The sequence below is a fragment of the Manacus vitellinus genome, unplaced genomic scaffold (genome assembly GCF_001715985.3).
Source record: "Manacus vitellinus isolate BGI_N305 unplaced genomic scaffold, ASM171598v3 scaffold_1_pilon, whole genome shotgun sequence".
Lineage (NCBI taxonomy): Eukaryota > Metazoa > Chordata > Aves > Passeriformes > Pipridae > Manacus > Manacus vitellinus.
In genome coordinates, this window is record NW_021939396.1 from 50,605,231 (window position 1) to 50,631,969 (window position 26,739).

General features: G+C 36.5%; 1 protein-coding gene across 6 annotated transcripts in view; it reads left to right on the forward strand.

Annotated features, from left to right (window-relative positions):
• Window positions 1-26,739, forward strand: part of PTPRM (protein tyrosine phosphatase receptor type M) — a 351,616-nt gene that overhangs the window by 115,942 nt on the left and 208,935 nt on the right. For all 6 annotated transcript variants that reach the window (XM_029959314.1, XM_029959310.1, XM_029959312.1 and 3 more), the window contains exons 7-9: window positions 14,963-15,271; window positions 18,382-18,491; window positions 22,881-23,082. In XM_029959314.1, the coding sequence (XP_029815174.1) occupies window positions 14,963-15,271; window positions 18,382-18,491; window positions 22,881-23,082 (621 nt within the window). The remainder of the gene's footprint in view (window positions 1-14,962; window positions 15,272-18,381; window positions 18,492-22,880; window positions 23,083-26,739) is intronic.

Consider the following 26,739-nt stretch of genomic DNA (forward strand, 5'->3'; position numbering starts at 1 on the left):
TGATAGTGCTGTGGTGGACATCTCTCCTAGGGCATTTGCATGTTTAAATACAAGTGGGAAGGATGAGAAGTCCCCTGAATATGACAGGAGGTTAACCTTAAATGCCACAGTCTCCTAGTGTTAATAACCATGTTGTATTTTGACTTCTGGTTACAATTTTGTATTTGATGGGAAACTTGGGAACGTGTGAGACTTGTTTATCTTACATCTTTCACCTATCAGTAGTTTGTCACTCACATTCCTGTTCAATTAAGGCAAAACTTGCCGTTGCTAACTTACTTTCACTAATGGTCTTCAGGTAATGTCTGGGAACTTTTAAGGTCCCATTGCTGTAGGTGGAAAGCCTCTACAGGGATCCTATGCACCATATGACCCTTGTGGGAAATTGCTGTTCTGCAGCATGTTGGAAAGGGAAAAGGATACCTGTCTTCTTAACTTGCAAATCTTTCTTCAGTGTAATGGGCTACAGAACATTTTCTATGACAACCACGTGTATGGCTATGCAGTGGCTGAATTCACTCATGAATTCAGGGAGGAAACAACTACATTTGGGCTTGCAGAAGCATTTTTCTTATTTTAGTTCATAATCAAAACCAGATTTTCTCCAGGGATAGCTGTTTTGCCTTATTGAACAACTGTAATGCTTCCAAGAATGTATCTTTTTTTGTTATTGGCAGTAGCCAGTGTTAGAAGAAGTTTCAGATCAGTGAGTTAAATCAAAAATGCTTTTGTGTCATCTAAACACTGTTATATAAATCAGTATTAAAGTTTCCTACTGAGTTTTTTCGTCTGTCATAAGCAAGGACTACATTGTGAGGGACCAGTCCCTCAACCTCTATTCACTTGTATTCTTAATGGTAGTACTAGACGTTCAGTTCAGTAAAAGGACTGAAGTGGACTTATATGCTTCTGAGCTGTCATGGGAGCACCTTCTGTTTTAACTCTTAAAAGGACAGATTTTTTATGGTTTTGGTGGTGAATTTTTTTTTTTACGGTTGAGAACCGCTCCTGTATTAGAATACTTGCAAATATACGTTAAGGTAGTGAAATCTTCGTATAAATACAGAGAAAGAAAATTCTAATCAAAATACTCAGACATCTAACAGTAATGTGCTTTAAGGCTTCTTGAAAGTTCTGTCCATGCAAACTCCCTCTTTCATTTAATTCTTAATTAAAATCATTATTCTGTGGCATATCTAACTAATTGTTTAGCAGGAGTAAAAAATGTCTGTCTTTAATAATTTTCCAGACTTAACAGATTGTAGTAATCAGAAGAAAGATATTCCTTCTTGGATATTTCCTTTTTATATGTCTTGAGTAGTCTTTTGTAATTTTAAAAAATAATATTGTTTTAATTACCATGGTTACATGCTGCTAGTGCTGATAGAATTTAAAAGGATTGCTTTCTCCTCCAATACTTAATACAGTGTGAATTCATCAAAAATTAAAAAAAAATCAGTATAAAAAATTTCTTGTCTATTTTAAGCTGCTATATATGGAGGCTTTGATACCGTGTTCTTCATTCAGGGAACTAGTACCTGAATGCAACTAAAAAGGTTCAAAATATCAAATCAGTTTGTGGCTGGCTCTGGCTGCCAGTCACTTATTCAGTTGCTTTCTCTCTCCCTCTCCTCAACAGGATGGGGGACAAAATAAGATGGAAAAGGTCATTGGTCAAGGTAAAGAGAGGGAGATCACTTACCAATTACCGTCAGAGGCAAAACAGACTCGACTTGGGGAAAATGAATGTGAATTTCTGTGAATTGAAATAGACTTGGGTAGTGAGAAACAAAGACAAATTGAAAATACAAGATTGCCCATCCTCTCAACCATGTCCTGCAATGTGTTGGTTGGAGCCAGCTGGAGCTGTCTGTGTGTGGCACAGGACAACCTCGGCCTCTCCTCACAGAGGCCACCCTGCAGCCCCTCTGCCAGTGCCTGGGTAGCTGCACCAGGACACCATCCTAGTGCACCTGTTTGTCTTGAATTAAGCATTTGCCTTTCCTGACATCAGTTTGTCATCGTTTCTGATGTCATGTATCAGTAAAACAGAGTGCCACATGTGTAGCTTCGATGCAGTTGTATGAATTGCTGAGGGCTCTCATATTGCTTTTCTTTCCACTTTCAGAGCATACTGAAAAAATGATAAGATCTGCTTCCAATTCAACACCAATGAAGATGGTGAAGGGTCTAGACCACAAGTCTCATGGGGAGCAGCTGAGGGAACTGGGGTTGTTTAGCCTGCAGAAAAGGAGGCTCAGTGAAGACATTATCTATCTCTACACCTACCTGAAAGGATCTTGTAGGAAAGCAGGTGTCAAGTCTCTTCTCCCAAGTAACAAGTGATTGGGTGAGAAAAAATGGCCTCAAGTTTCTCCAAGAGAGGTTTAGATTGAGTAATAGGAAAAAATTCTTCATGGAAAAGATTGTCAACTACTGGAAAAAGCTGTCTAGGGAAGCGATGGAGGTATTTAGAAGACATGTAGGTGTGACACTTAGGGACATGGTTTAACGGTGGGCTTGGCAGTGCTGGGTTAATTGTTGGACTACATGATCATAAAGGTCTTTTCCGACCTTAGCGATTCTTTGATTCTATTCTGTGATTCTATAAATATCAAAGTGCTTTACAAACTGAGGATTTAGTTATGCAAATTGCAGGTAGTGAGCAGGATTTTTATGATCTTACAGTGACAAGCACCTAATCCAGAAATTGAGCTGAGGTTTCAAATTCTCCAGTACAGGGATCTTTCCACTAAGCCCTAACACCTGTGTGAGTAATACTGATCCACGCAGACTTTAGCTGATAGGTTGTGGGTCTCTTCCAACTCAGAACATTCTGTGATTCTGTGATCTAGTACAACAATATCAATTAATGTTTATAATACCTTATTAATGGCTATGTTCCGTTTTTGCAGATTAACTGTTGGAAATGGAGTCCTTAATATCATAGTCCTATTTACAAGTCAATGAATTTACTTGTTCCAACAAATATAACGTAGTTTAAAATGCAGTTGTGCTGCTGACAGGCTTGCATAAACACAAAGCAATTGTTCAGTTGTCAAGAAACTTTTAGCTGAAGTTGGTTATACATTATATGAATATTTCTACATCCTGTGTGCATCTGTATACTAAATCTAGAAACTACTGAGAAAAAAATAAGCATCATCATAATTCAGGATTAAAATAGATGACCCCTACACCATTCTGCAAATGCAAAAGCATCAGCTCTTCTATTGTCACCTTCTCATTTGTTTCAGTTGTGATTTGCCATAATAGCTTGCATTTTCTCTCATGTAAATGCAAATTTTGATACATAAAATGTGTCATGTAAAATGTATGGTTTATGTCTTTCTGAATATTTCCTGTTTTCTAAAATTCAACTTCTTTAAAACTTTAGTAGCATTTTCAAATAAGGACACCTCTGTGGCTATTCATTGATATAAAACTCTGGGAACTGTTCATTTTGAGCACTTATAGGCTCTTGTTGCTTTTTGTGCATTTGGGTTTTGGCGAATTTTTTTGTCCTTTTTACTCTCTTCCCAATTTTGTTAGGAAAGGCATCTGTAAACATTAAAACATTCCACTTGAGCACTCCACAAACTCTTATTAATTTACTATACTGAATTTTTCAGTTTCATGATTGTGATAAAGACAGAGGAAAGCCTGCAAAGAGAAATGTCTGTGTTTGGAAGAAAACTGCATGATTTGAAGCATATGTCAGCAGTTTATAAATTCAAATTAGAGTAACATATAAACAGAGATGGTATAATACTTGCTTTTCTTATTGCTCTGAGACCTTTTTCAGCATTCCCATTAGTTCAGTTCAACTGGAAAAAACCAATGACTAATGGACTTTGAATCCCAAGTCATTGGTGATAGAATTAGAGAGTTTTCAGATTTATGTATGTGCTGCCATATGTAATTCTGTAATTTGTCACACCAGCTTATATCTGGTGGAGTTCTACTAGTCACCTCTTCTGTGTTTTCCTTGAGTTGTGTGGTAAAACTGGGATCTGAGGCTCGTGAGTGACCTGCAGAGCTGATTTATGTCTCAAGAGTAAAGCAACTGCCTGTCTTTGACCAGCGGAACTATAATCTAATCCTGGCCCCTCTCCTTTGCTCAGGAGCACAGGTACTTCAGCAACCTCCCATAACCCCCGCTTTCCTGAATATTTGATGTCTGCTTTGTGTTCTTCCATGTCAGTTATGGTTCTGGCATAAATGCACACATTCTTTAATCCATTTGACAGACCAAGTTTAGAAAAGGAGAAGGAAGCAAAAGGACATAACCAAATGCAAAGTGACCTGTAGTGATTAAAGCAGGGGATGCTGGAGGCAGCAAAGGGAAATGTAGTCCTGATAAATGATTAATCTTTATGACTAGAGAAAGGAAATAAACAACAGAAGCTCAAGATCATGTGTGGAAATAAAGCATGGCTTAAAGGAAATAAACAATGCAGGCTTAACTAATCTGTTACTCAAAAGCTTGTTTATTTTCTTATTTTCTTCCTTATTCCATGCTTGTATTCATTTGTCTCTTCTCTTCTTGTCAGGAGATCATATATGTCTGTATTGGGGCAGATATCAAATTCCCAGGTATATACATTTTTGTGGGAATCTTATGACTCTTTTCAACCTTACTGGAAAAAAGAATTAACTTTGAAACAGTTTACCATCCAGTACATCCATTTTTTCCAGCCCTTCTCCTTTCTCCCCCACTGGCAATTTCTCTCCTTGTTAAATTGTGTCAGAAACAAGGATGGTCTTGTTTCCTCTGTGTTTTGTGGTACAGTGTTAACAGTATAAATTCCCTTCATCAGCAAGCATAGTTTCTTATGTTTGCTTTTTGCAGGGAATGGCATAGCGTAGAAGAGTGGTGGCAAATAACTTCTTGATCTGTCGCAGGGAAATCCAAAAAAATCTACCAGAGAGGGAGGAATCTGAGGGAGTTCTTGAAGAATTTTTCTAGATACTGTGATATAACAGGAAAAAAAAAAGGCTGAATATATTCAATCAGTAAGTCAACAGTGTGTACTCTTAATATAAGTGCTTTTCAAATACTTTAATATGTAAAGATTCCATGCATAGTTGAATGTTGCAACTGATATTGAAGCCAAATTTATTAGTTGCTGACAGTATCAAAGACAAAGATGGTAGTTTACATTGCGACCAAAAAAACACCTTCATTTACTCAGTAGTTAGTACCTCCTCAGGTTTGTGTGGAGCTCCTGGGAAAGTCTGTGGATGACCTAACATGAGGAAAGTTAAAGACTGTGTTGAGACTGAGTGGCAATTACATAGGAGATTCTTTCAGGAAGTGAGTCTTGTCACAAATTAAACAGATGATTGTCTCAATTTTATAGTACTTACCTCTCATTTAATATTGTACTTACATGTTAACAGTGGTTAGCACATAATAGTGAGTAGGAAGACAGAATATTCTGTTCCCCTTTGACAAGTATGTAAGTTCAGTGTTTCTTTTACCAGTTGCTACAGAGAATCTGATTCATTTATCAGGTTTATGCATTTGAGAGTTGTTTGTCAAAACTGATCTCACTCTGCATCATCTGGTTAAGGTTGATTGCACATGTCAGATTAGAAAGAATGGTAAATACTCTTTTTCGATGAATAACATTGATTGGTGGCATTTTCTCTGTTACGTAGATTTATATGACCATGTTGTCCTGTCATCTTGGTTCAGTAAAGGCCTGTTTTCAATCCCCAATTTAACTACCACTGCTGTACATAACAGCTCTGAATTAATGTGATTTGTCAGTGGCAATAGCCCACAGTGATAACCAGAACACGCTGCTACATCTTATTCTGACTGATCTATGAAACAGCACTGCCCATTTATTCTTTCGTGCAACATAATAAACAGTCTCTGGGCTTGTTTTTCAGGGCAGGTATTGAACAGCTGAAACCTTCACTAATTTACACAATGGTTTATCTTTTCTCCAGTTGACTTCAGGGGTAACTCAAGCAACTGTGCCATAAAATGTAATGAGTTTGAGTATGCTGATGTTTCACACAACAGAGCAACAGTTTTGCCATTAATATTAGTCACAATCAGGAGGTGATAGAGACACTTACTGTAAAAAATACATGTACTGTACTAGTGTATAAAAAGAATGGTTTTCCATACTGCAACACCATAGATGTATTCCAACCATGTCCAGGAAAATGGGCTAGAATGGATTTTTCCTTCACACTAGAACTTTTAAACGTTTATACTATTCTCCTGGGTTCCCAATTTTTGACCAGTGAGTAGAAAAGTGTATGTTACATTAATGCCATTTCCCCTGTTCATGGTGTATGGTCAAATTATGTCTGTTGTTCTCGTGATATGCTTAATTATGAGCCAGCAACCCGCACCATTCCTTAGTACCTCTGAAAGTTTATGTCTTGACCCTGTATTACCAGACGGTTTCATGTTCAGTTACCACAAGTCTATGGTGTGATAACTGTGTGGAGGAGGTGTGTCACGTGACCACAGAAGCAGGTCCTCAGACCTTCCTTTGTTCCCTGTGTCTACTCAAATATGAGCAGTGTCTGGTCTGCATGCTGTATAAATGGTCTGAAAGTCTATGCCAGGTTCTGAGGGGTGCCACAGGTGTGGAGGTACATGTCTGCCTAAATGCATCTCTGTGTCAGATCAAGAGATAATGGCATGTGCTTTGTTAACATATGATGGAGAAGTGATCATCACGGACAATAATGACACTGTAAAGCAGTCATGTGGTAACTCAGTAAAAGGGTTAAATGCCTGTGTTAGAATCAGTCAAGAGGGACAGTATATGCAACATAGGTCATTTGATCTTAATTTTCCTCAAAGATCGTTCTAGTCCAAGTACCTACCAAAGGTAGAGCTACCAAAGGTAACATCTGCCACACATAGGCACTTTATTTGCTGTCTTAACATAGTAATTCTTCTGAGAGTTATTTGTCACCACCTTTTAATTCTTGTTGGTTTACATATTCATGGAAGTTTCTGGGGTGAAGTTGGGATAAGTTGTCACTGGCACATGTGTGAAATGAAAAGTATATGTCTGCACTCTTTATTTTTCATTTCTCAGTTAGATATGTGCTTCCTTCATGCAAAAGAAAGAAATCCTTAAGAACACATGCTTGTCTGTCTTCCAAACTCTGTAGAATTAGCTTGTCATGAAATATAAAACTAATGTGTAGTTGTAAAACCCACTGCCAGCATTTTCCTCACTATTGGCTGATGGCTAAGAAGATTTAGAAATGAAAGGGGTTATTATAAAGTGATTACTGAATAGCTAGGTATGTCATTTTAAACAAGCAACTAAAATCTCTGTTGCAGATTTGGAATGTAATCTTGTTTGTATCATTCATACTTAAAATCTGATTTTGATTGTGGAGGAGTAATCATATAATGTAGGTAATTTGACAAAAATATATCGAATGATGTTTTTCTTTCGTTCCTTATTTAAATGTATTAGAATTTAAATGACATACCATTCCTATAAAATGACAACATAAAGAAATATTAGATTTAATTTGTATTGATTCAGATTTAAATTTTACTATAAAATGAAAAGTTCATATCAACCCTCTAATGAAAGAAAATAGTGTCTAGAAACCAACAGTTAAAAATGCTACTAACTTTAAAAGGATGTAATAGATGATTAAAAGGCTGTTATTGATGATTAGACCTATAGATTTTGCAATGGTGAATGTCAGCCTGAAGACATAGGCCTCATGGAATATATGAAGACATGAATTGGAGGAGATAAAAAGTTAAGGAAACTATCTTGTTCAGGATTATATCACTCATTCATGTTTCCGTATCCAGTGCTTGTAATAATACATTACTAAATTCTTAAATCCAATGCCTGATCTGCTTTCAAGCAACAACTACACTTATTTTTTTAAGTAGTGAGCTCATACCTTGGGTGCTTATTAGAATTTGCTTTCAATCAATCTTCTATAATTAGCTAAATATTATGGTTCTCTCCCAAGAATTCCTATATTTTAACTTGTGTTTCATCTCGAAATATCACAGAAAAAAAATCTCCTAATGATAAGCTGATATTAGTACTTATAATCCTTCCTGGAAAAAGGAGACCTCTACTACCTCTTACATTTTAATTTGTGAAGTGACTGAGAGTTCCAGGTGGCTTGTTTTAAGAACTCATCCTGTTCATTTTACTGCTGTGAGTGTGTATTTTATTGTTTTCTGAGCTCCTACATTTTGGAACTAGCCATTTCTGGCTACAAAGTACGAAAACGACTCTCTTAGTGCTGTGTTCTGATGTTTTAGAAATTAGACTGAGAATTGTGTTCCACGGCTTTTGCTAATGCTTTGTAACCTTCAGCAGATAATTAGTTTCTTTTGAGCTTCAGTTTCTCTGGCTGTAAACTAGCAGATATGCTGTTTTCATACCCGATGTAGATATAAGGTTTAACTACACAGTATTTCCGAAGTATATGATAAAACAAGCAGTCTTGCATCTGGTTCCATGCTGCAGAAGAATGATGTTAGCTATAACCTTAAGAGCAGGGTGGTTTGGGAGATGCTAGCTTTTCTCTTTTGCCCATAGGCTGCTGGCATCTTGGCCAGTAAATGGAGCCTGAGTATGACCACATGTTCTAAGTGTGAATCTTCCAGTTGTCAGATGCTGGGGAGTAGTTTAGTCAAGAGACAGAAAACTCTCTGTGATGGGCTTGCCCTGAGATGTGGGGTTTTTTTCACTTCGGTCTTGTCCTGTTAACACCTTCTCTCCATTGTGACGCTGTGGATGCTGAACATGGTACTAAAGGTGCTGGGGGAAATGTGTGTAGGAGGCCAATTCCTGCTTCTCAATGCTCTTAAGTCTGCAATAACTTGGAAGAGTGCAGAAGGGCTCCCCACTGGCTGCTGCTTAAAGCTAGCATGCCAACTTTAGGGCATATACACCCTTCTGTTCATCTTCTTTCACTGGCATTTTGACTGTGGAAAAAAAATTATTTTAATTAAAAGAATATAATTAAAAAGAATAATTAAAAAAAATACAATTAAAAGGAAGCCATTTTCCCCCAGAATTTGCTCAAAGAAAAAAAAGCATAATCCAGCTTTCAGCACTCTCTCTCTCTCTCTCTCTCTGTGTGTATATATATATATATATATAAAACAAATTATTCCTTCCTCTGTGGTATTGCAGGTGACTACCATTTCAGTTTTGCTGTCTCATAGTTATTTCTCTCATTAGTGCTGAAGCTCTGCAGGGCTTGCATCCCACTATTTTTTCAAGTGTCAGGGAGTACATTTAGAAGACAGATAGAAGTGCTGCTTCTAGTGGGAGGCATCTAGTTTTGCAGAATTAGGGACATATTCTTTTAGAAATGCTATTAGTTAGTAATATGAAAGGGTGCTAAGAATTTTGAACACCATAATTTGGAATCTTTTCCGGGAGGTGCTGTGTATCTTTTTTGGTCTTTTACCTGAATATTCTTAATAACTCCATGACAGGAAGTAGAGATATTTTATATGAAACTAGGGTTCCACAAATTTACAATTGTTCTTTGCTGCTTTTTAACATTTTTACTTGCTGCCTCAACGTGCTGTGTTCTTAGATGAGTAAGATGACCAACCTTTAATGTGTCCCTCTTGGAACTCCAGGGGTTGTTTCTGGATCTTTAACAGTTTCGTGCACACTGGCAGCTTAGTCTTTGTTTTCACTTTAAAATAATTGGACTCGGCAGTACAATCCAACCTCTTATTAGGATTCTGATTTTGCTCATGAACCATTTGTCCCTTTGTTTCTTTGTTTGCCTTCTCTTTGTTGGATTCCCTTCTTTTATAACCCAAATAATGGACAGTATGAAAAATCATATGGGTAAAGTGTAAAGTTTTCCTTTTCTTCCTCTAATCCTAACTACAAAGCAGTTCTTTATATTAACAAATCTGACTGAAATAAAAATGTGTTAAAAAGCTGTGAAATTGCGCCAACAAAAATCTTGGCCCTTGTTTCTTTCCTCAATGCATTCTGCAGCTTTTGGTAAACTGAAATTCAAAAAACCCTGACCTGTTATCAGATCTGGTAGATCATGTGGTATTTTGAAGAAAGAGCTCTTTTTGAACTTCAATCTGTTGTTGAAGAACTCAGATGAAGAATAATTACAGTATAAAAATCACTCCACCACAGTTGAATGTGGTCTTTTACAAAAGTGTCTGACCAAGTTTGCAAAAAATCTCAAATTGTTAGCAGTCGTGTAGATTGGGTATCAAATCAAATCAATTCAAATAAAGACAAGACAAACAAGTAAATTGTTTTGCCTATTTTCCTGTTTGCTGTTAACTATAGATGTATACAAATCTGTAGATTTGTTTTCTAGAAGCAAACCATATAGCACCTTTGATAGCACCTGACTCACAAGACCTATTTTTGTTGCCCTATAGATGGTCTCCATCACTGTAGTATACAAGTTCCTTGCAGGTGTTCATGAAATTATATGAGATAGTTGGATACTGATGCTAGAGTGCTATGGCTCCCACTTTACTCAGAGTGAATTGATGTGAAAAGATGTTAAGTGATTTGAAAAAGACTGCTTAGGCAATCTGCAAAAATGTCTTTACATTTCATTAAGATTAATTAAATATTGTGTTTAAAAGAGCTATAGTGGATAATAATGTAAATCTCAAATCATTCAGTTTCATCTTAAATTTGTATATTTTCTTGTTCTGTTTATCTCTTGCATCCTGTGGAAGGACAGTAGAGTTCAATCTGGAATTCAAGTCCCAAGAGTTGTTACATAGCTAAACCACTAATAGTTTGCCTAGACAAGAAGTAAATTCTTAATTCCTATTATTTGTGTGTCTTTCAAATAGTATCTAACACATACCAGATGTCTGTAACTCCTGAAGTATCATGGAGTGGCAGAAAATCACCATGCCATTACTTTCTTCATCTCTTATTTCAATAGGTCTGTGCAGTCTTTGACAAAAAGACAAAACTTCAGTCTGAGTGTTAATTCTAAACCCAGGTTTTGATGATCAATGACAGGATGCTAAAAATACACCTAAATGTCTCTGTGATTCTGAAATTGAGTTTCTGAAAAAGCATTGCACTTGTGGTAAGAAGTAAAGTGTGAAGTTCCAGAGAAATGAGCTGTGAATTGCAACTGCAATGGAAATTGATCCTGTCTGTCAGTCTCTGCTCCATATTCTCGGGAAAACTGTGGAGCAGAGAAGGAGCCAAGATCACGGATTAAATGGGATGCTGAAGTGCCAGGGGCTAGAGCCAGTCTTGCTGGTCCCTCAGGTCAGAGCTGCAACTGTCAGAATTCACTGCTTGATACCCTGCTGAAGCTGGCAGAAGGAGAGCAGTATGAAAAATGCTGCAGGCACCAGCAGGGGAATTGGTAAGAACTACCTGGCTAAGCTTCAGGCGTGACAGGCAGTGTGCTCCTTTGGGAAGAAAACCTCTTCTCTTACGAATTGGTAGACCTTATTTTCCCCATTCGCCTCACCAGTGAGGCATAAGAAAATAGCTAGAATACTGAGGAGCAGCAGAGGCTCGGTTCATTTAGAAAACTGCAGTGGGTGGAGAGATCTGGCTGTATGACCTCTCTGCAGGTAGGCGTTCACTAAGGAGAGAGCAAAGATTCAGCAAATAGCTTTTGTGGTTTGAAGTGCGTATGTTGTATGTAGTACAATAGGTGTGGTATGTTAATCTCCTTATTCATCATCTTTTAAATATATGATTTCAGTTGTGATTAGCGCTGTGAAATGACACTTCTTTATGTAGCTATCACTTACTTTACCCGATTCAAGTTACCAACAGCAGACCATTGCTAGGATGACAACCCTCCACTAATGCATGAATAGGTAGTGCAAGTCTCACAAGCACAATAGCAGCATCTCTACAAAATGCCCACTTTTTCACCTAAAGTTGGGAACTCACTGTGGGAAAGTGATAAAAAGATCCTGTAGAAAATAAAAATCAACTAAATGAAGTCATCATGCTGTAGTAATTGATTCAGCTTTCCCTTTTAAATCATAGTCATTAGCTGTCATTCTTTTTATGCAGTTTTCTTTCCCCAAGTATCCTGCGTCCTTCCTGATGAAAAGCATATACCTTCCAGTGTATTGGAAATGATGTACTGTGCTCTCAGAACTGTATTACATTAAAGATAGATATATAGGCATTAGAAAAATTTTTTCACTGTTAGGGTGTTCAGGCATTGGAATAGGTTGCCCGGGGAAGTGATGGAGTCACCATCCCTGGAAGTGCTTAAGAGGCGTCTGGATCTGGGTGATAGTTTAGTGGTTTAGAGGTTACAGTGGCAGTGCTGGCTGGCAGTGGCAGTGCTGGGGCTTGGTGATCTTAAAGGTCTCTTTCAACCTTGATGGTTCTATGATTCTATTCTATGAAATATTTTCTCTGGGGTATACACTGATACCTTCAGAGAAGTTCAGTGCTAACTTGATCAAATGGAAACTTCTTTTTCTGTCTTTTGTTGCAATAATTGCTATTTTTAATGACTGTTTTGAGCCCCATGTTTTTTAAATCCCCAAATTCTTTTGTTACCTTAGCTTTTTTTTTATGGTTAAAAGTAGTGACCTTAAAACATTCATTTGCAACAGGGGTCATCAGGCCCTATTAGTTGCATTATCTCTGAATGAATGGTAAGAAAAATAGATATGAGCCCTGTACCTATCTGATGCTATAGATTACAGAATCAAGTCAGGAACAAAAGCAACCAGGGCATCTGCCTTGTCTGATGAGCTTTATCCTGTGAATATCAACGGAAGCTGTATTGTCTCCATCTTTTACAATCTAATCTCTTTTTTCCTTTGTCTGTTTTGTTTGAAGTGAAAATGTATGTCATTCTCATAGCAATGACTTCAAGATTTAACTAGAGAGCTACCTTGTACTTCTTATTAAGGTAACATGACATAGGAGTATCTTTCTCCTGGGCACAAATCTTGCATAGGTTTTGATCCAGTTATTTTGTACAGCCACTCAATTTCAGTTTTAAAATGCTATGAATTAGTTTTATGTCTCTAATAAAATGATTTCTCAGGTCCCTTGTGAATTTTCCGATGTGCCTACTATGGAACTAAGCAGACTGTTCCATATTGTTGCAGCTAGGAGCTTTGTTCAATTGCTTAATGTTCTATGTCAGGGTCACCTCAATTTTGTTGGTTTTCTAGTCCTACTTAGCCCATTCAGATAGCACTGCAGTTACACAATACCTGTCAAATGTCCTTTGCTATTCATCATCTCACTTAAATGAAGAAATTCTTAGAAGCTGAAAAGAAACAAAAAGAAAAAAAGGAAAACTCCTTTTCCATGAAATTTATGTCTGAACTACACAGAAGTAAATGTTTAGGGTTATATGAAACTCTTAAGACTTTCCAGTCCTTGAGATTTACTTCTTATTAATTTTATTTGCTGTAGCAGTAGAAAATATTGCAAACCCCCCAAACATTGTGATTCTCAGCTGGGATACCTGAGCATGGAAGCAGGTAAATGTCTCTACAGTGATTTATCCTTATTGGAGACATTTTTACCTCTCAGTTGAGTCACTAGAAAGGAGACCAGGATTAGAATTTGTTTTGTTTTGCCATTTTTTCACCAATTGCCAAATATTCTGTACTGGTGATCAACATTGTTTGATAGTGAAAATTAATTAAAAAAAAAAAGCTGGATGATTTGAAAGGAGGGGAAAAATACCCTGCTTTGTAGATGTTAGAACAAGCAATTTCTTAACACCTTTTCTTCAAGGAGTTAAGATGAATAACATCTTTGAACAAATATTTCAAGCATGCAGAGACTATATTAAAAAATAAAAAGATGAAATCCTGTGTAAATTGTTTAGAACATTCCTAGTGAAGACATGTTGATTAATAAACATAAAAGAGGGAAGATGCATATTAATTTGTTTATATATAAGAGGCTTCTAACTCATTAAAAGTCTTCTAAGTGTTTAACTAGTGAAGCAGTGGATAAAACCTGACATTGTCTTTAATCTTGTGGAGGACTCAAATATGAAAAAAACCCAGATTATTGCTAAATATGTATAATAGCTCTATTAATGGCAGTGTTTTGAAAACATGGGGGGGGTGTCAGCTCAGTGGTTCTGCTTGTAATATGGTGGAAATTTTAATTCAATTTTTTATCTCAGTTGCTGGGATCAGTAGGATTGAAGAGAACTTAACTTCATCAACCACAATCTTTGGTGCTTGTTATGTGGATTTTGGTAGATGTGATTGATGGCTCGTTATCAACCGGAATATCGCTAGGGAAGCACAGATGCAGTAGAATAGGAGCTGATGTGTCTCCTGTCTTATTTCTTTAGATTCTTTGCTAAACCACTATGACAAGCTGAGGTATTTGCACTATTAACAACTAATGGTTTTGTAGGAAAAAATGCCTATGAACTATTTTAAGGGGATTGTATTATTAACTTAATGTCCTTGGCAAATAGAGATCAAGTAATTGCATTCAGTCTAACTTAAAAACACATGAATATGAAATAGCTGAAGAACCATCTAGCCTTTGTATAAACAGGCCTTCAAGAAAATCACTGTGTATTTGCTAGTTTTCTCTGAAATTACATTTTCTTTTTAGATACTTGTTTTCGCAGGTTTTTGCTCTAAAAGTGTTAACGCAAATTAATTTGTAAAAAGAAATTGGACTTAATTTTTACAAGCAACAGATAGGTAAAAAAGTAAGTGTCATTTCAACTGTATCATGCAATTTGAGTTTAAGAACTTTTTAGTGTTTTGTTTGCTCTTTGTTTTTCATCAAAGGCACTTCTCTCTTTTCACTTTTTTTTGTGTTTTTCAGAAGCCTATACCTCTATTACACTGTGATTCTATAAAGCAATGGATTACTATTTCTTCTTATATGTCATATTTATAGAACTATATGACTCCTTATTTCTTATGTTACTTACTATTATAATATGAATAAATAATCATACTAGAATTATGTCGGTAATTTTGCAGATCCAATGCGTGGACCACGAAAACTAGAAGTTGTGGAGATCAAATCCAGACAAATCACTATTTGCTGGGAACCATTTGGATATAATGTCACACGTTGCCATCGGTACAACCTCACAGTCCATTACCGTTACCAGGCTGGAGGTCAAGAGCAAGTGAGAGAAGAAGTAAGCTGGGATACAGAAAGTTCACATCCCCAGCACACAATTACTAATCTGTCACCATACACAAATGTTAGCATCAAATTAGTATTAATGAATCCCGAAGGACGAAAAGAAAGCCAAGAACTTGTAGTGCAAACTGATGAGGATGGTGAGTTTTTCTATTTACATATACATTGTGCATGACCTGATACTCAGTACGGTTTTCTCTGTAAGTGCATGTTCTATTTTTACTGAAAATTGTAGGAGATTTTCCACCAACTTCACCAATTTTAAGAGAGTAAAGCTCCATTATTACAGTGATCTTTTACATAACCTGTAACATCACACATAGTTTAATCATTTCGTCATTAAACTCATAACTTGTGCTTGAACTGTATTCTACCACTTTAAACTTCCAGCATCAGTTTGAAGAAAATTCAGGTGATTGTCCACAGTATACTCATGTAAACTTTTCTACTGAGTGATGTGCTCAGCATTAAATATTTGTTCTTGATTTGTGGTTTCAGTTTCTCTTTCTTTGGCTTCCTAACCACTGGACAGTGTTAGTTGCTTATTTAAACAATTCCATATACAGACATTGAAGTATACAGATATTCCCTTCCTTTTAATAATTTTCAACTCACAAGGGGTTTTCATATCTCTTTTTAAAAAATTTTATTTTATTTCGAGCACAATGTAATTTGCAAATGTCTTTTTTGAAGCAGGGACAGCAGAATTGGTTACTGTGTCTTTTTAGTGCTCTTAAAAATATTGCATTAAACGGTTATACCATCCTCCTAAGTCCTCTGTGATATTACTTTGATTACACATGCAGAGAGTTTACTGGAGCTCTGTTAGCTACGATACCAAAATGGGACTTCCCTGTTGAATTGGTCATGCACCAGGAATCAGTTTCACCTTTCCAGAACATTCTGTGCTGATATATAGTCTATTAGTGCCCTCTACAAGTGTACCTTAGTTTTTTTGACCTTACTCTTAGCTATTTTAAATGCATATATTTCAAAGAAACCTTATCAAATGACTGGTATTGCTTTGTATAACAGATCTGTCCTCCTTCCAGTCTTATCATCTGCAATCTGAACAGGAATGGCTTTGTATTTACTTCCAGATCAATTATAGGTTTACTGCAAACATGTTGGAAATATTTCTAGTAAAAACTTCAGCAGTAATGAGTTCCTTTTATAATAAATACTTGAAGTCTGTCATTTAAACCTATTAAATTATTTAATGTATGCTGCATTGGTTTTATGTAGTACTAATTTCTAATCAAAATATATGAGGGAATAAATTAAACAATTTAGGAATATACAGTTACTAATGCAATGGATTCAACAAAGCGTAGCTAACAAAAAAAGTGTTTAATTAGAATTAATTTTGGTGTCATCCTCTAACTTCGATTCAGTTCAATTGTAGGATGACAAAGCTAAAGAGCTTATTGTTATCAGGGATGTTTATGTATTTTATCTAAATTGTCTTATTCATGGCCCTCTGGAACTTTATATTAGTCTAAGACCTATTAAAACCCAGCATCAGAGGGTGAAAGAGTACCTTGGACAAAAATTACGAGATTTTAGTATACCATACACATTCATTAAGGTGTATAAATCTGAATTTAACACAACAGAGCATACCAACCCAAATAATCATCTTAATTTTTCAAATCACACAGTCATGTTTGTTGCAAGGGACTTCCAGAGCTCACTTAGTCTAGCCTTTTGCTCAGAGAAGGTTAAGTGAGAGCAGATTGCTCAAGGACTTGTGCAGTTGAGTTTGAATACATGTCTGGGTGACCTCTGCCAGTGTTTGACCCCCCCCTTATGGCATAACTGCTCAGAGTTTATGACCTTCAGATAATTTTAGAGGGTTACTACAGAGGTTTGCTATACTTTCAGTTTTCTTATGCTATGTTTAATTTCTCTTCCTCTATGCATAAGTCATTAACCCCATGATTCCAAATTAGTTTTGCCAGTTCTCTCCTACTTGGAAGCAAGATTTAGTGCCCAGAATTAAAGCTGCCCTATAGACTTTGTTTTACTGGTCCATAGAGGACTGGTAGGCCAGTTCAGAAACCACCTCTTGTGTCCTTGGATCTTCCCCTTGGTAGAACAGGGAACTCTGTGAAGAGCTATGGACCTTGTAAACTCCCATACCAACAGCATGGAGCAGTAGGAGAAGGATAGTGCTCTACCAAAAGTGTCAACAGGAAGGAGTCACCAAATATCTTGCTTGCAGATCTTTCTCTTCCTTAACCATTCAGGGAAATCTCAGTAAGGAATATGAGAAGTTATTTCAACCAATGCAGAAAGTAGTTTCTGCCTTCTTTCTGTAGCAAGTGGAAAATGTTAAGTGTATCTTCTTGTTGGATTTTCACATGCAGTTTGTGGAAAGATGCTAACACCCCAATGCCTTTTGCCTCACAACAGTCCTGTGTGCATTTTGGGGGATTTTCTTTCCACGTTCCTTTGACAGTGGTGTTACAAAATAAAATCACAGGTGCATGTCCACGTGCTGTTTACATGTCTCCTTCTCTGAAAAGTGCATTGAGATTGGCTTGGGGGGAAGGTAATGATTGCAGAACAAAAGGGAAACATAATTAGATACCTGAGGGTGGTTAACATACGTTTTATCAGAACCTTCTGACCTCCATGATTCTTCAGAGGTCTTTCTCATACATTAAGAGACTTTAAGAAAAATTAATGTCAGATTTTTAGTTTGACTGTTTCATAATTTTCTTATGTTCATCCTGTTGTAGGTCTTCAGGCCTAATGTCAGTGAGCATTGCCGTTCAATGCAACATGTGGCTCATCTTTCCAAGTTAACCTTTCTAGTTCAGTCTCCTGAAACTATACCTTGTTACTTCAGTGCTTGTCCATTTTCATATATGAATGTTTAATGTGTTTGCCATTTTGGGACAGTAACACTGTTGATAAGTAGGTATCACAAGTAGATTTTATTTGCAAAAATTGTTATTTGAGATATTGCCTAATTCCTTATAAAAAGCTGATTTGTCCTTTTATCATCCATAAAGTTTTACAGGAAATGTGTGATGCTCACAAATTCCTTCTTACACTGAAGGTGACACATAACGGCACTGTCTTGTTAAATAAATCATTCTCCTTCTGAGCTACCCTGGCTTTTGCTTCAGTCTTGGAGAAATAATAGTGGGATGGTTTTTATGCCTCAGCAGTGCAAATATTAAACAGAGTGTGTCCTTCTGAATTTTTTCTTAAATTCTTTTTTTCTTTTTTTATCTCTTAGTCCCGAGTGCTGTACCACTTGAATCCATTCAAGGGAGTACCTTTGAAGAGAAGATTTTTCTTCAGTGGAGAGAACCAGTGCAAACATATGGTGTTATTACTTTGTATGAGGTATCTAGAAATTTGCCACTTTTTAATTTTTATGTATAGTTCTGATTTTCAAAAGTGCATAATTAGTATGCAAATTAATATTTTTTTTACAGTTTATTTAAAATTAACTTCCGTTTGAAAAGTAAATATATATAATGTAGGAGTGAATTATGCAGGACCCAGAATGTCCTTGAGTTACCAGCTTTAAGACAACTGCTGTTTTTACAACCATGTGATATAGGATTCTATCTAGTAATCTGGATGAAATATTTAAAAGATTGAAAGACAGATCTTAGTGAATTTCTTAAAAAAATAGGAGACATAACACAGCAGCGACAGTCAACGTCACATTTAGATAGGACTCATTACACGAAGCCTATTGTAATAGAAACAAGCAGGCATAATTCAGAAAAAATCTAGCATTTTTTAAATGCAAATTCAACAAAATTGTATGTTGTTAGATGTCTAAAAATCACTACTTTTTCTCATGTGGAACCTCTGCCTGAATACCTCTTAGAAAATTTGACAAAAGACTGCACAGATTAAGCTGTCAGACAGTAATCACTGTTAAGCTTCTTACCTGACCTTACTACAAAATTGTTATTGAAATGTTTTGTTTAAAAAACCCCACCTAAATGAGATATGGTGTAAAAGAAAAGTTAAATTGAATAGTAACCTATTGATACTGTTTTGAAAACTACTTTATTGTCGAAGGATAAAATGTTATGAAAAAGTATGAATTGATTTTTTATAAAGCTAAAAACTTTGTATCTAGTTCATCAGTTGTCTGTCTTCAGGGATCAAAATGTTTTAGTTAAGTGTTAAATGTTATTATTGATGTTAGACCTTATGTGTATAGAAACGCACAGTGGTGAATCCTCTTTGTACTTAGGAACATGCATGAGTGTGTAATTACTGAGGAGTATACACACATATACGGGCAGTTCATTCCTGAATGTATACATGAATCTAACTCCGTCAGCTGTACTGGGACTTGTGCAGGTGTATTCAGAGATGGGAAAGGACCAGACTTCCTAAGGTAGTCCAGACAGTGCACATTTCTGAACATCAAAAGAACCTAACATTCCAACAGTGAAGAGGATTTTGGAAAGAAAATCACCTTATACTGTTTAATACATCTCAAAACAGAGGTGGGAGGAGCAGGGCCATCAGTTAAATCAGAAACATAATTTAATTAATTTTTAAGTGACAGATACCAACAGACTGATGCAATCATGTTGTCCCTTGTTTTAAAGATGTTAGCTCAGTCCAGTCAGGTGGCTGAATATGAACAGGCACCTGGTTGCTGGAAGCTTGTTTGTCAGTTGTTTTTCTGCCCTGATGTTTGCTTATAAGCCTAAAATGTATTCACAAAGTTTTTATGGATATGACTGATAAACTACCTGGGGGCCAACAAATATACAGTGTGGCATATTACCTGTTTTAAATGTATACTTCTGGTGAAGTATGAAAGTATACTTCGGTTATATTTTAGCTAACTGAACAGGATCAGATCCAGACAAGACAGATGAAATTTAGGTACCGATGTTTTATAGGTTGATTTAGACTATCTGTGATATCTCAGTAGGCACCTCAGGCTGATAGTTAGGCTTTCAAGGTAATGCATCCAGCACAGCTCCAAATCACCCAAGCTTGAGGAATGAGGAGTCAAGCTCCTGTCTGCACCCTGTTGTAAGCCAAAGCTTAGACAGAGACATCTAAGCCTTGGCTGTGTATGCATCCACAATTCTGATCTGAAAAGCATAGCCGTTAAAGCTGCTTTTATACAAACATAAGCCATGTTTGGTATGTTCATGAAAACTACACTCATGGCATTCAACTTTTAGAGATTGGTCTAGCAGACAAGCACTAAGCTAGTAAGGGGAAGGCCTGGGTAGGAGACATTTCAGCCTGAGAGATTCCCCAGTTCATTCTGATCTGCCTGCAGGGGAACGATTCAGGCACAGAGCCATAGCAAGGGTTGAATGCTCCTTCCATTGGCCTGTCACCTGCCACTGGACTGTACACAACCAGGGGTGAAAGAATTGAAGTGCCAGGAGGAAAAGAAGTATGAGAGTGCCGAGTACTTTAGAGTAGAAGACCCACAACTTGGGTAATGCAAAACTGCATGTAAGCCTGAGTTAGACCTAGAAGCATGGTTGCTCTTTCCAGGGAAAACTCTTTAGCTGGTAGCTATTTTTTGTAAGGACAGCCTTAGGATTAGAGCAGCAGACATTTTTCAGCAGGAGGTCCCAGGGTCTCGATCCCAGCAGACAGATAAACTTAATGTGCAGTCTTGAGTCTCCATCCCTGTTCCCAGAGAGAAAGCTCAATCTCAACTCTGTGTCTAGCATTTTTTACTTAGAGGACCTAAGTCTCTGTGTTGTTAAAAATCTCATAACTTAGTCTGTTTTCTGGGGGCAGCTATTTGTTTTTAGTACTTGAAGAAGACAGACTTTTCATATGTGTGGTGAGAAAAACATAATAACAGATTATTCCATTTTGCTTCACTGTCGCCGGTACAGGTCCACAATTGTAGGAATAAAGGTATTAGTCCTTTGGGCAAGGTTTCATCTAAATTTAATAAAAATAGTCAACATCCAGTGAGAAAATGCCCCTTTTTTTCATCACTTTAGAGCTGAGCTGACATTAGCAAAAGTTTGAAAAAAACCCCAAACATAGAAACCATCCTTCAAGTAGGAGTGAAATACAGAAACAGTTCAAGTTTATTTTAACCAGGAAAAACGCTTATTTTTTTCATGAGTTCTTCATGAACCATGGAAGAACATGTTTCATTGTGGAACATCAGCCATTTAGCTATCTAATAGCTAACCACTGCAAAAATTTTGTAAGAATCTAACATATACTACTGAGTCTCTGATAGCCTGGTATCATTTTGAATAAAACTTAAATGAGATTTTGGAAAATCGAGTTAAGAATCATAGAAATATAGAAAACAGAATTAAAGGGAGCTGCAGGAGGTCATTTAGTTCACATATCTGTGGCAAACAGGATCACCTGTATTTCAAGCTTAATTGTGATGTAGTTGTTTAACCTGTATTTTAAAATCTCAGAAAAAAGTTATGACCCACTCTCCCAAAAGCAGACATAAAAACACTTAGCATGAGATAGGAAGATTCAGTTAAGCAATATATAACCTCAATTTCTCTACTGATAGAAGTTCAGATAGTTGGTAATGTAATCTTCTGTCATCTGTAAGAATTAGAAGGGTTAGTTGAATCATTTTTAAGGCACTTTTAGTTCAGTTTACGGATGAGGAGTTATAGAGGATCTACCTATATCTACTGAAATGTCGGGGTTTATTTAAATGGTATCAAAGTTTTTATTACTAATTACCAGCACTTTATTGATGTTATACTATATGGGTCATATAAAAATCAGTTTTCATTAAGTCAAAGGTTTTAGGAAGCTGCAAGTTTTTGAGGTGTGTAATGCCAACACTTGGATATTCTATGTATTGTATTATATGTCTTCTTAATTATAATGATATGGAGTAAACATAGCAAAAAGAATGTCGATTATCACTTTATATAATGAGGGTGCTGGAATTATTCACATAAAAATGAAACTTTAAAAGTAAAAAGGAGGGATGAATAATTTTTACTTTTTAATTTTTTTATGGTTTTCTTATTTTTAAATTCTCATTACAGTGCAAAGAAATCAGTAATTGATAGAAGAAATCTGGATCAAGTTTTACTGTGAACTTATATTAACATTTCTAATGAAAGCTAAAAATACTGTTTGAATCAAACTGAGGATACAGTATACACTCTGCATATATTACTTAACATTTTATCTCTTTTCCTCCAAATGAGAATCTGACCTAGGTACAATATAATAACCTGAAAAATTCCAAATTAGCAAATGTAATAGCTAAGCTTCAGACTAAAATAGAAGCTTTACCCAGTTTCTGAAAAATTTGCCTTAAGCTGCACTTATTATCTTTTATGGACTTCCTTATTCAGGGCAAAGTGTAATTACAGTTAAGTCAGCTGGAACGGGGGGGGGGGGGGGCTACACCCCATGTTGTTCACTTCTTAGTTTTTACCTGGTTGTTTTGGCTTTGTTATTGTTGCTGATCAAAACCAACAGTAAGATGAATTCAAAATATGACACAGTTAAAGCTAACATCTTGAAGGAATTAATGTAAGCCTGAACCCATCGTTTAGAGTTGTAATCTAGCTGCCTCTAAGTCTCTGTATCTATAGAAGTAATAACTCATACCAGTTAGGACTTTTCTGTGTCCCTTCGTGGGATTTGGGATTTGAAGAGTATAAGAGAGTAAGATAGCTTATCACAAAATGTCTGACAGCGCATACATCAGAAGGGTTTACTGGATAAAGATGCAATCTCCTCAAGGCAGTTTATAACTTTCTTATTCTTTTGCAGATCACCTACAAAGCAGTGAGTTCCTTTGACCCAGAAATAGATTTATCCAATCAAAGTGGACGAGTCTCAAAGCTAGGAAATGAAACGCACTATCTCTTTTTTGGACTGTATCCTGGCACTACCTACTCTTTTACCATCAGAGCCAGCACAGCCAAAGGGTTTGGACCTCCAATAACAAATCAGTTCACCACTAAAATATCAGGTACTTGATCAAAGAATATCTTATTTTCTTATGATAATGAGTTGGGTAATTCTTTTGTTGTTTACGTCCTCTTTATCATTTAACAAGCAGCAAACTGAAAAAGTAAAAAACATGTTCATCCCTGAAGATGTCAAAGTGACATATATTACCATATTTGAAGAACTTCCAAGTGTTTCAATATTAGCTAATACTTTGAAATTCCTGTTCACAACTGTAACATATCACTCAAGAAACCGTATGAATTATGTGTTGCAGCCACTGCCAGCTGCAGTTGCAACATTTAGCATAGAGTTTTTTGGACCTGAAGATGAGGGTTTCATTCAGAGCTTAGTCAGCCTTGACATGATTCTAAATTAGTACAGTAACAGTGCTGGAAAATCTCTTTAATGAGCCATGAACAATTGAGAGTAGAGTAGAAATACTATACATCTAGTGCTCGCTTAGAAAGTGTAGTTAACTGCCAGTCTGCATATGTTCCTAGCAGACGTGTGGACTGAAGTGGATATGAAACTGTATTAGACAAGAACATCAGGACTGGTAGTTTTCAAATAACAGCAGTGTGACTCTGTCACTTCTGCAGATCCTTGAGCAATATTTTAAAGCCCTCCCAGAGGTAGAGGAACACTTCATTTCTCTGGTTGTCGGGATGCAATACTATTACATCCTCTAAAATGCTTATGTAATTGAGGACAAAATGTTTTCCAAAGTTATAGTTGAAATCCCTTTCTTCTTCACTTCACTACAGTTCTGCTTTGGAATTAAACTGGCAGTTGAACTATAGCACCTTGACAATATTTATAGAAAATTGCCTTATCTATTTGTGGTCAACTGTGCTTTTCAGAAAGGATAAAGGAAAGCTTTTGGGTCCAAAGTTGTCTGTGTCTTTTACTCTCATTCTGTATACTTTTCCCCATCCCTCATTTTCCGCCCTCATTGGAATGAAAAAAACTAACAAGTGTTAATCAGAAATAGGGTGATTTCTTCTTTCTTATTATAGGAAAGGGCAGTTAATGCAAAGTGGAAGTTACTGCCAATACTGGTGTTCGTGGAGAAAAAAAAAAAGTTGTTAATTTTCTAGTGAGACAATTACTCTTTATGGGACATCTAAACAGAATTAACACTGATTAGTAAAAATGGAGTTCATTTTCCATCCCCTTTCCTATACTGAGCAAAAGGTTTCTCTTTCTCTGTCAGAAATCAATTTCTGACACACCAAAACTTTGTATGAGTTGGGATGGCAGGATCAGCTCTTATTAGAATGAGGAATGAAGGAGGTATTGAGCATGGATGAGAATATGGATAATTGGGAATAGTACCAGATCTTAAATTGTGTTTATCTAAAATTATATGTCACCAAAAAAAAAAATCATTAGTAGGAATAGACATTGCAGGCATACAGGGAGTGAGGCTAACCTCCAAGTCACCATGTGGCAAGGTTCTGCAAACTGTCTTGTCTGCACTCCACTCTCTCATTGCTTCCTCTTAGTTACTGTACTAACAAGGAATGTTTGTGACTTGTCCACGGGTAGTTAAAACCAATCTCTTGATGAATTTAGAATAGAAACAAAATGCATTTTTTTTTTAATAAAATTGGAAAATGAACAACTGACATTTTAGCTGTTGAATATGGTACCCTCTTTTCAGTGCTGTTGGTCTGTAATTTCACTGTCTCACTGGAAGGCTTTTAGGCTCTTTCATGTGGCCAGTGCTCTCCATTTTGGACAGATGTGAGAGAAAACTGCTTCAACTGCTTAATGGCAACAGTGCATTGTGATCAATTTCTGCATTTTACTTTGTCTAACTCTAGATGGTATTTTCTTCTGAATAAAAATCTCTACATTTCCTGTCTTAAGTGATTTCAGTAGTGCTGTTCTGTACTGTAAGTCATTGCTGTGTTTTATTCTACAGTTGTGTGATTGGCACTGATGGATGAAGTGATCTTCATCTACATATTACCAAAGGCAGAACTTGTAGCAGTACATGCTATCAAAATTGATGGGCACTCTATTAGAAGACTGTTTTCTGTTGTGTGTAACTTCGTGAAAAGTCAGCTGTGGATACTGAAATTTTGTATGCTGCCTTTCGTTCTGAGAAGAATTTCATCCATTTCAGGGACACGGCTGACATAATTAAAAACTCTGAGGACCAATAAGTTACTGAAGTGCTTTCAAGTGGGGATTTAAATATTTAGCAAGAGAGACATTACTCTCAGCCATCACTCTGAAAATCTGTTCAGTTCAGGCAACTTGTAAATGTTGCAGTTTGCACACAATGGTGGAAACTCAACAGAATTGAGCAGCGTACGTCACTATAGCTGCCATATTCACTAAACATATTGAAGTTCTCCAACTTTTAGAGCCTTTCCTCTGTGTTCATCAACTCATTGTGGCCAAACACAGGTAGTCTACCTTTGAGTACTTCTGAGCTTTCTGCTGCTGAAGACTAGGGTGTGCAGTTGCAAAAACTGCGTACAGGAAGAATATCTCCTGTTTTCTCTGTTTATTGATACGTTCCTTCTTTACATGTGGGCAGTGTGGAGAAGGAAGAGTCATAACCTAGACAGGAGAAAATGGAGAAGAGAAAAAGTAGCCAGGACTAAAGGGTGTGACTGGGAGAACCAAAAATCCTATCTGGCACAAGAAGACAGTTTTGGTCTTGATAGGGACACTGAAATTAGAAAAGAGAGCAAATAGGGACTTAGAAGTCATAAATTAGGAAAATTAAAAGACTTGTTAAGGTGTGGGCAGGAGACCAAGGGCAAGAAGTGACGGGTATTCCAATAATGTTCAGAGTTCATACTCTGAACTTCAGCTTTTTGGAGATGCAGTTATGTCCATCCTTATTTTCGGGATGGCCAGGTTGAGATTGGGGCCTTACATGAACAAGTTCTGATGTTCAAAACTGCAAAACTGTAAACTGTCTCTTAATCTTTAAAATACTGTGTAATACTATGCCTTTAAGTGGGTATCCAAATTACTTAAAATGGTTAATTTAAATGATTGTACCTTATATCCAGGGTTGTAAACAGAATAAAACCTGCTCAGCTTACAAGGAGGTTTTTGAAGAATTAATTTTTTTTATCTGTGAAGTATTTCAAAACTGATAAATATCAGTGAAAAGCAATGAAGATGTTAATGTTTTCACAACTCGCTGAGGAGTTCCACAATAAAGTATTAATGCAGTCCTTACTTGCATATGTAGGGCAATATGGATAAGGAGAGAGAAGTTAATTTACCTTTCAAGTAGATGCAGGTACTACTGGGAAGGTGAAAATGATTGGAAAATACACTTGAAAGAAAGATCCACATTGTTGGAGCTATTTAATTTGCTGGAGGAGCCTAGAGGTTGATATTATCTGTATGTGGAGCATAATACACTCTTGAGTATCTTCATTGTTATGGTACACACAAGGTATCCAGTGACTGGAAGAAGAAACTAGATGAATTGAGATGTCAAATGGGTCTCCACATTCAACATGTGGAATATAATTAGCCTTTGGAAGAATCTGCTGAGGAAAAGATGTTCTCCCCCACCAAATGTATTTTCTCTTTCAAGTGGGAATTAGTTTAGGGAAGTTCATTGCCCTGCATTATTCCTGTGGTCAGAAAAGACCATTGCAATGACCACTTTTTGCTTCTGTAGCCTTTAAATCTGTTC